Raw genomic sequence first — 10,493 nt, 5'->3', positions numbered from 1 at the left:
GCCACTGAAACTTGCAGAGGGGGGAAGGAGGGAGGTGGGAGGGAGGGACTCGCTAGTAAATTAAAAATGCATAACTCCGATCTTTTAAACACAAGCACTCCTGCTACTCCAGAATGCCTTCCATGGAGTCTTGTGAGAAAGCATGAACAGAGCAGATCTCCCGAGTCCTGGCTCTGTTACAGTACTGGTCACACACAGAACACTTATGGGTCAGATTCTAGTTAAGGGTTGATTAATTGGATTACTATTCCCAAGACTTCAGCATTTTAAAAGGAACAAAGGTATGCCATATAGACGGAAGTGCAGTTCAACCGACAGACACAATTGTGAATCTTTGTGCTCCTAACAATGTAGCTTCAAAGCAAATAAAGTAAAACTGATTACAAAAAAAACAAGAAATATACAAGCAGACTAGTTTTAGTCACGCTTTCAAAAATGGATGGTTTAAGCAGACCAGCAGTTTTCTTTCTCTGTCTGTCTGTCTGTCTCTGTGTGACTTGCTGTCTGTGTATCTGTCTCTCTCACTCATGCGCTCACTTGCTTACCTCTAGGGTTTAAACTCAGAGCCTTGCACTTGCTAAGCTGACATTCTACAGTTGAGCCACTCCTCTAGCCCCAGAAGTAACTTAGATCTAAGAAGCATCTTAGTAGGTATTTATATAGAACCTTGTTCAAACCACAAAAACACATTCTTTTGAACCTATGGTCTTGTCCATCAGCTGGGGAAACAAGCACTTGGACAGACTGCAGACACTCCAGGATGGACAGCTGTTCCCATCCAGCTGCCTGGGCCCTAGATCAAGAAGGGGCACCACATCAGAGAGCAGCCTTGCCTAGCCATGGGCTAGGGAGAGGCCTGGCCACAGAGAGAGGCTCTCCTGAGGCACAGCCCTGGCTCAGTCACTGCAAAGGGCATCCCTCCTGGCTCTCACCACCAGTCATGTCAGGGAGCCTTGGAGGTCCCCAGGTAACAGCTGCCAGGTATAGATCACCCATCTGCCTCTTCCAGAAGGCTTTCCAGCCTGGCCCCACTGCCCTTTAGAAGCCCCAGGGGTTGCCGGGTCCAGACTCGCTCTGCTCTTGGGCTATATACTGATCTTACATAACTAGCAGCAGGAACAATGCCCAGCTCTGTCCAGGCCAGGCATTGGGATGCCAAGAATGGCCCAGTCAACCAGCTGCCCAAGGAGCCAGCACCTTGCACAACCACCATTGCACAGGGCCACACCTCTCCTGAAGGGCAGAAGCCTGCCAAGTTGAGGGAAGGGTCAGGGGAACTGAAGTACAGGGAGCAGCACTACTGCTTACAGCCCACACCAGAGCCAGGGCCACCGCGTCTGAGGGGTCTTTCAGAACACATACCACATTTTTGTCCCAATGTCACACTGGTATTTCCAGATGCTCTTTATATGCTGACATCGAGCAGGGGACTTTCTCTCCATTCATCTTATTCACAGTGATCACTGAACAAACAGGGAGATCCAGGATGAGACTATTGAAGCACTTGCCCAAGGTCACACAGGGGCTGTCTGAACCTGGCTCTTCTGTCTGCAGGGTCTGGCTCTCTCACAGTTACTAATACTATGCTCCCTAGCTCTGTGGAGGTGGTTCTTCCCCTTCTGAGTGGTCATCTGCAGAACCAATTACTACTAGAGAAGGGGAGAGGAAGAAAGGGAAGGAAAGGCCCCCAGTTTGCCCTTCCGGATCCAGCCAGGTCTTCTGGACATCCAAGACATCCTTCCCACCCTGAGCTGTCTACTGAATCCCCTCGACTCCTTCATCCTGCCTTAGGTCAGACAAAGCAGACCCCCTTCTTTTGTAGTCGTGTCTGAATTCACACTCACTCCATATCCTACACACATCAGGATGACCATACATATTGGTCGATTAAGAGTAGTTCCTACCTCTCTCCACTGCCACTGTAAAAAGAGACCCACAGGAAAGCAGGAGCCCTAAAAATACTGGAGGGAATAAAGGGAAGGACATCTTGCCTCCAGCAGAGCCAGCCCTCAGCTCCCCAAGGCCTGCTGTGAGACTCCTCCCAGGGCACCCTCCCCACCAAAGGCAGGGAGGTCAGAGGTCAGGCAAGTCTCACAAGAAAGCGTGAGACTCTATTCCTACCAAGCCTCTATTCCTAGATCTTCTCATAAGAAAGCTGGAAGGCAGGGCCCAGACAGAAGGGAAAGACACCATGCATGACATTCTTGAAAATCACCTCCTCTCTGATGGCTACTTGGATGCCCTCTTCAGAGGCAAAGATACTTCCTTCCTTTTCTCACTTTATTTCCTAAATAGAGTTGGAATTTATCTTATAGCAGAGTTATCAGTGCTTAGGTTCAAGTCTAGGCTCCTTCAAATACGTGACAAGGGCCAGTTACTTCACCTCTCTGAGCCCCTCTACAGCCATTAGGCCTACAGGCTCAGAATCCAAATTTCTTAGTTGTTTCTGACTCTACAACCAGCCTACCTAGGTACAAATGTTAGCTCTGATTCTTGCTAGACCTCTCTCAGCCTCAGTATCTTTATCTGTAAAGTAGAGCCAATAAATGGTGCTTATCTATCCTATACCATCACTGCCACAGCGCACGTGATTCATTCATGTGCTTGGAACAGTCCAGGCACTAGCTATCATTAGGAACAGATGCTCAGAAAGAAGGTTGTGCTGTGTCACATGATCCCTGACTCTTAAGAGCTCACTAAGCAGAGGCTGCCATTGCTTCCACCTAGATGGCAATCCCTGAGTGTTGGCCACGTCTGTTCCCCAGCAGTTCCATGGTGCTGGCACCAGATGGGTGCTTGGGGATCTGCAAGGTGAAGCATCCCCTGCCTGAACCAGGATGGTATGGGCAAGCCAGGGGCTTCCCACCAGAGAGAAGAGGAGGAACACAAAAAACCAAGGTGTCTGGGAAGAGAAAGCAGAGCAGAAGGGGGAAAGGTCCAGGCAGAGAGATAAGCGAGTGAAGTGAGTGAGAAAAGGAACAGGAGAGGCTGTGGTGCAGAAAGATAAGGAGAAAGGATGGAGAAAGCCAGGGGTGAGGAAAATGCCAAGGGAGGTGAGGGACACCAGGGGACAGGCACAAGCCCTGGCCAGGGCTGGGGCTAAGGAGCTAGTGACCCGAAGGGGCGCACAGCCTGCGGCGGGCAGGAGCGCACGAGGGGCTCCACCCTGCCTCGCCCGGGGGCGGGACCAGGCCGCTGCAGATTGGCTGGGGCGATGGGCGGCTGGGGCTAGAGCCCCAAGGTGGGAGGCGCCAGGCAGAGCAGAGGCTGCCACCCATTAGGACGACCTCGGAGGCGCTGTCGGGAGAGTCCGGAGGGGGCTGCACGCCGAGACACCTGGGGTGCTGCGCACGGAATTTGGGGGGCTGCGGGGCGCGCGCCGGGGTAGATGGTAGCCATGAGGGCGGCCGCGCTGGCACTGCTGCTGGGGGCGCTGCACGGGGCACCGGTGCGCAGCCAGGAGTACGACTACTACGGCTGGCAGGCCGAGCCTCTGCACGGCCGCTCCTACTCCAAGCCGCCACAGTGCCTTGACATCCCCGCCGACCTGCCGCTCTGCCACACGGTGGGCTACAAGCGCATGCGGCTGCCCAACCTGCTGGAGCACGAGAGCCTGGCCGAGGTGAAGCAGCAGGCGAGCAGCTGGCTGCCCCTGCTGGCCAAGCGCTGCCACTCGGACACGCAGGTCTTCCTGTGCTCGCTCTTCGCGCCCGTCTGCCTGGACCGGCCCATCTACCCGTGCCGCTCGCTGTGCGAGGCTGTGCGCGCGGGGTGCGCGCCGCTCATGGAGGCCTACGGCTTCCCCTGGCCCGAGATGCTGCACTGCCACAAGTTCCCCCTGGACAACGACCTCTGCATCGCTGTGCAGTTCGGGCACCTGCCCGCCACCGCGCCTCCAGGTAGCACCACTGGCACCGCCCGACCACCCTGGATGCTCTAAGCTAGCTGCCCAACTCCCTCCCCCCACCACCAAGGCTACCTCTCCCTCCTTCCAACTCTGCCGGCCCCCCCACCAGGTGCCAGCCCTACACACACACACACACACACACACACACACACACACACACACAACCATTCTCTCCTGCCACCTTCCCGCCTGCCCTTTCACATCCCATTGGTTCTCTTCTCCATTTTCACCTCCACCCAGCAGGGCCCTGGGGCTAGCTGAGCACCCCCTTCCAGCAAATTCCAGCAATTTCCCATGCCCTGTAGCATCCTGGTAAATGTCTGGCTGACTTGTTTAACTTCTCTATTAGTTTTTTTTTTTTTTTTTGGGGGGGGGTCCGGTCATGAGGCTTGAACTCTGGGCCTGGGCGCTGTCCCTCAGCTCTTCAGCTCAAGGCTAGCGCTCTACCACTTGAGCCACAGCACCACTTCCGGCTTTTTTTTCCTGGTTATGTGGTGCTGAGGAATCGAACCCAGGGCCTCATGCATGCAAGGCAAGCACTCTACCACTGAGCCACCTTCCCAGCCCCTCCATTAGTTTTTTTTTTTTTTAATCCCAGGTAGAGGAGTTCTTAAACCCTTACTTCCCACTGTACCCCCAGTGTCATGACCCCCCAATTTCTGCTGTTCTCAACTTCCCTTTCACTGTGCTGGTGTGCACAGCTCTCCCAGGGTTCTCCCCAGCAGGGTAGCACTCTCTCCCCCTCCCTCCATGGTCTGCCTGACTGACCCCATGAAGGCAGGGACTAAGGGAAGTCAGCTGAGGTCAGGCCCTGGATAGAAGGCAGCCTGGAGAAGCATTTGTGTGGCCAGAAATACAACTTGGAATATTTCATATGCAATTGAAAAGTTTGCTATTCCCTTGTGTGTGTGGGGGGAGGTCTGGCAGTGCTAAGCATCTGCCTTGGAAAAGACACTCCTCAGTTCACCACAGTCCCCAAGCCTCCTGGGTCCTATGAATGTCCTCACTCTAGCACTAGACTAGGAGTCATAAATCCTAAGGCAGGTTCTCTCATACAATTTGTAAACTTGGGCAACCACTCTGGTCCCAGAAATAGTATCATCCACTTCATAAGCTGACGATTGATGGGGATCAACTTTAGGAGACATTTGCAGCTGCCTGGATCATGGCGCAATAACTGCCCACGTCAGCAGTATTGTCCCTGCACCACCTCATCTCTTGTGACTGACACTCAGTGAGCTGGCAGCAGTATCACTCCTGATGAGAAAGTAGAGGTGGGGAATGGTCAGTGGGGGAACCTGCACAACTAAGTGGCTCTTTGGAACCCAAATCCTTCACCCCCTCTTCCACCCCACCTGCCTTCTCTCTTCAGTGACCAAGATCTGCGCCCAGTGTGAGATGGAGCACAGCGCAGATGGCCTCATGGAGCAGATGTGTTCCAGTGACTTCGGTGAGTGTGGGGCCCACAGAGTCGCTGCCCTCCACAGCCTCTCGGACACACACCCACACGTCCTCACAGGAGAGCTGACAGCCTTTACATCCTGTTAGAACCTGGTGAGAGCTATCACACACACACACACACACACACGAGTAGTGTGCTCACAGCAGAACTGCTGTGGCAGCTCTTCCCAACTCCATGTCAAGTGAGAGGATCAGTCACAGTAGATATCAGCAAATGTTACAGAATAGGCTCCTCCTCTCCAGAACTGGGTGTTAGACATTTCCAGTCCACCACTGCTCTATCCACTCACCACACACACACACACACACACACACACACACACACACATACACACACTCTCCTGGTTGGTTATACACAGCTAGGAAACCATCCCCAGAGATGTTCAGCTTCCCTCCAATGCAAGGCTCCTCTCCAAGTGATTGCCCCTAATCCAATATTCCCCTCCCTGGAGAGCCCTATACCCACTCCAGTCCCATCTAGATGTCAATAGGTGTCACAAAAAGGCTTTGGCTTTAGAGTAGGCCAGATTTGTGTCAATCTAGGCTCCATAATTGGGGCAAGACACACCCTTTCCACCACATCTTATTTACATACACACATGTACTTTTTTTTCCTTTGGCAGTACTGAGGTTTGAATTCAGGGCCTTGCATATACAAGGTAGGTGCTCTACTATTTAAGTCATGCCCTGAGCCCTTTTTGCTTTAGGTATTTTTCAAATAGTCATGTTTTTGCCCAAAACCTCAATCCTCCTAATCACACAATCTTTCTATGTACATTTCCCATATAGCTGGGATGGCAGGTACACATCACCATGCCCAGCCTTTTGCTCGTCAAAATGGGGTCTTGCTGTAGCTCACACTTGTAATCTCAGCTACTCGTAAGGCTGAGATCTGAGGATCAAGGTTCAAAGCCAGCCCAGGCAAGAAAGTCCCTAAGACTCAACACCAATTAACCACCAAAAAGCCATGAGGAGCTATGACTCAAATGGTAGAGCAGTGACCTTGAGCAAAAAAAGTTCAATAATAGTCGTTAGGCCCTGAATTCAAGCTCAGTATAGGCACACACACACACAAAAAAATAATAATAATTGAAAATTTTTTAAATGGGTTCTTGCTTTTTGCCTAGGTTGGCCTAGAACCATGATCTGCCCAATCTCTACATGCTAGTCGCTAGGATTATAGGGACAAGCCATTTTACCCAGCCTCCCTCCAGTACTTTGAAGATGAAATTCCATAATGTCCAGCTTCTGATAAGAACTTCAAAAGTATTCAAATCTAGCATGTAAGCCCCACTCCTCCAATCCCACAACTCATCAGGTTCCCTGAGCCTGAATGCCCAGAATCTATCATCATCAGCCTAAGGATATCACCGTCCTCAGCAGCCCTGACCTGTCTCAGCCCACCCCCCTGTCCTCCTTCCTACAGTGGTCAAGATGCGCATCAAGGAGATCAAAAGAGAGAATGGCGACCGGAAATTAATTGGAGCCCAGAAGAAGAAAAAGCTGCTGAAGCCAGGCCCCCTGAAGCGCAAGGACACTAAGAGGCTGGTCCTGCACATGAAAAATGGAGCAAGCTGTCCCTGCCCGCAGCTGGACAGCTTGACGGGTAGCTTCCTAGTCATGGGCCGCAAAGTCGATGGACAGCTGCTGCTCATGGCTGTCTATCGCTGGGATAAGAAGAATAAGGAGATGAAGTTCGCTGTCAAATTCATGTTCTCCTACCCCTGCTCCCTCTATTACCCCTTTTTCTATGGGGCTGCAGAATCCCACTGAAGGGCCCTTCTCTAGCCTCTCCAAGCTGTGCCTTGCCCTCTGTCCCTGCCCACCTAGCCTTGCCCCCACTCCCAGGCTCACCCAGCCCCCCCACCCCCTGGTGGCAGGTGGCTTCAAGCTGTTGCTACATTGCACAGGCTCCAAGGGATGCACACAAGCTTAGAATTGGCCTCCTTGTCCAAGGAGCCCTGGATCCCTGGGGACCTAGGCATCCTCTCTCAGAAGGGCTTCTCTTCTGAGGAAAACCCCAGGGTCTTAGAAAGTGGGCAGAGGGAGGCAAGATGAAGGAAGGGTTTAGAGGCTCGGCAGTCTGAGGGGTGTGTAGAGTGGACAGTGGTGTCAGCTCCCCTCAGCTGGTGGTGGGGCCTTGCCTTGTAGGGAAATGTCTCCTTGGAGAGGGTCTGTGTTAGGCTGAGTTGCGTGGGGACCGTTTTCCTTTCTGGATCCTCATTACAGCCTTCCAAGGAATAGGAGATGGGGTTCCAATGCCTTCCAGCCACGCCGCTCTTTCCTCTCCAGCACAATTCTCTATCTCAGACCTCACGCCCCTGGATTGGAAAGGAGGCCCAGCCCAGCCTCCACAGACTCCCTTCCCAGGGCTCATTCCTCAGCCTTGGTTCTCCCTCTGACCTTGACCATAACTTATTGCTCCTGTTGTGAGGCCATTGGTTCTAGACAACAGATACAGGCAGGATTTTGTTGCTATTTTTTTTAAGTTTTTAATTAAATCAAAGAAAACTACAGTTGGTTTGGATGAGTTGATTTCTTTAACTGCTAGTTCTGAAGAGGATGGCAGCTAGGGAGGTTTAGAGAGTTTCAGGGGAGACCCTGGCTCTACCCCACAACCTGTCCACACAGACTTCAGCAGAAAAGCCGTGCCTGTGTGGCTCTCCAAGAGCACATGACAAGGGTCACCCTTGCATCCCAACCAGTGAGGGATGACTGACCTCAAGGAACATTGCAGGACAGCCTGAAGCACGGGGCATGTCACTCTCCTGGACACTGGTTTTGACCTGTTGGTAACAGATGCTATATAGTAGGACTACTTGAAGCTCCCTTGGCCAACTATAGCCACATCACTTGGGAGCTGGTTAGGAATGCAGAATGCCAGAACCTGTCATATAGGACTGTATTGCAACACAGAAAAATACTATCATCTACCAAGCTTTCACAAAACACAGCACCCACACCAATGCATCCACAGCACTGAAATAGGTCTTAGGTGCCACCTAGGTAATGTGCTGCTGGGTTAAGAAGTCTCATCTAGACCAGGTAACACTTGATGTGGGGAGAGGGCAAGAGGCTGGGGCCTTGAGCAGCTACTGAGATGGATGGCACAGAGAGGAGAAGCAGCTGCCACGCAGGAGGCCAGCATTTGAAGGTGTAGTGCCAGGAAAGAGCTCCCTGTGGGGCTTTGGTAGAGTCTGCCCTCGATGTCAAGAGATGCAGGACAGATGCAGGGGCCAGGCCACCCCCTAAGGGCCTTTCCTGGCCAGTGGGGTGGAGCTGGGGTGCCAACTCCAGCCAAGGCCTATTGCTACTCCAAAACAAAGTAGCTAACCTGACACTGCTCTTCACCTTGGAGAAAATGGGGAGAAGAAAAGGGGAGAGAGCTAGGAATGTGGCCTCGTGATAGAGTGCTTGCCTAGCATGCATGAAGCTCCAGATTCGATTTGTTGGTACCACATACACAGAAAATGCTGGAAATGGAGCTGTGGCGCAAATGGTAGAGTGCTAGCCTTGAGCTGAAGAGCTCAGGGGCAGTGCCCAGGCCCAGAGTTCAGGCCCCATGACCTAAAAAAAAAGAAAGAAAGAAGGAAAAGGAAGGAAGGAAGGAAGGATGGAAGGAAGGAAGGAAGGAAGGAAGGAAGGAAGGAAGGAAGGAAGGAAGGAAAGGGAAGAAAAAAGGGGAGAAAGCGGGAGTGGGGGGGAGATGGGAAGGGATGGAAAGGGGAAACAAAGGAGGAGGCAACAATGCTTGATAAGAAATGTACTTATAAGTTGCCCATGTAACTGTAACCCCTCTGTACAGTATATTCACAATAAAAAGAAAGAAAAGGGGAGAAAGAAAAGGGGGAAATGGTATCTCTAGAAAGGCTGGAAACTGGGCAGTCTCCAAAGTCTCCCTAACAGGTGGACTGAACCTGCCCATAAACCACCATAAACCGCCCATGTAACTGTAACCCCTCTGTACAGTATATTCACAATAAAAAGAAAAAAAAGGGGAGAAAGAAAAGGGGGAAATGGTATCTCTAGAAAGGCTGGAAACTGGGCAGTCTCCAAAGTCTCCCTAACAGGTGGACTGAACCTGCCCATAAACCACCCTGGCAGGCAGGTGGCCTAGCTCAGGCCACTGGGAGGCAGCAAGACCTATTTGTCTCTCCTTCCCTAACAAAGCCGCTACCACCCATGCTGCCCAAACTCTGCCCAGATTGCCTTGCTCCTTGAATCTGCCCCTTGTCTCTCAGCCTCCTGCCCTGACCAAATATTTATGGACACTTCTATGGTCAACCAGGACCAGGGATTATTTTTCCATCAAGCATGCAGGCCTTGGCCGCTTTTGGCTGAAGTACAATGCTGACCTCTGTCAGGTGCTGGCAGGAGAAAGGCAGGGGAGGGAAAGTCTCCCTCAACTACCCTGTGAATTCATCAGGCAGCACCCACGTGAGGCCAGGGCCCTGCTCTACATCTGCTGCTCCTCAGTTCTGCTGCCAGGCCCCCAAGAATCTCCTCTCTGGGACAAAGAGGTAGCTCCTCCCAGAGGCCCTGCTAGACTGGAACTCCACCCTTCCCTCACTCCAGTACCTGCATGTGGTGCTGCCATGCTGTCCTCCCTACCAGCCACACAGAACCACAGTCACCAAGAGTACCTAGACGCTGGGTACCACTGAGGGATAGTCTGTGACCACACAGATCAGACTCCCAGGAGAGCAAGGCCTCACCACACACAAGTCCAGAAGTGGACAGGTGAGAAGTTGAGGTACCACAATCCTGTCTTCCTGCTCTGGGGAGGTAGTCTTGTGGTTACCGCTTCTTCCTCATTTCTCAGCCACATTGCAAGCCATGAGACAGGGAGGGGAAAGGAGCACAACCCTCATGTCAGCTGCTTCAAGCTTTGGATCAGGGAAACAGGCTGTTCCCAAGCTGCCCACCTGGTAGATTTCCACTTCCAGCTCACTGGCTAGAACTGAGTAATATGGCCACTCCTATTGTAAGGAGAAGTCAAGTTTTTCAGCAGGGCAGAAACCAGAGTTCTAATATAAAACAAGAATTTGAGGTAGATGACTGAAAATCCCAGGGTTGGGGTGAGAGGAGGTGTAACCTGGCTCTGGTCTCTAATCCTGCAACTTAG

The 10,493-nt window shown here is 52.1% G+C and overlaps 1 protein-coding gene across 1 annotated transcript; it reads left to right on the top strand.

Annotated features, from left to right (window-relative positions):
* Positions 1-3,286: 3,286 nt before the first annotated feature.
* Positions 3,287-7,878, top strand: LOC138825809 (secreted frizzled-related protein 5). The gene is made up of 3 exons (XM_070020478.1): positions 3,287-3,899; positions 5,280-5,357; positions 6,795-7,878. The coding sequence occupies exons 1-3, from the start codon at positions 3,389-3,391 to the stop codon at positions 7,139-7,141; spliced, it is 936 nt and encodes a 311-aa protein (XP_069876579.1). The 5' UTR covers positions 3,287-3,388; the 3' UTR covers positions 7,142-7,878.
* The last annotated feature ends 2,615 nt before the right edge of the window (positions 7,879-10,493 follow it).

The sequence above is a fragment of the Dipodomys merriami genome, unplaced genomic scaffold (genome assembly GCF_024711535.1).
Source record: "Dipodomys merriami isolate MVZ:Mamm:240054 unplaced genomic scaffold, mDipMer1.0.p SCAF_14, whole genome shotgun sequence".
NCBI lineage: Eukaryota > Metazoa > Chordata > Mammalia > Rodentia > Heteromyidae > Dipodomys > Dipodomys merriami.
The sequence above is the reverse complement of the archived record's forward strand: the minus strand, read 5'-3'. Positions and strand labels throughout refer to the sequence as shown.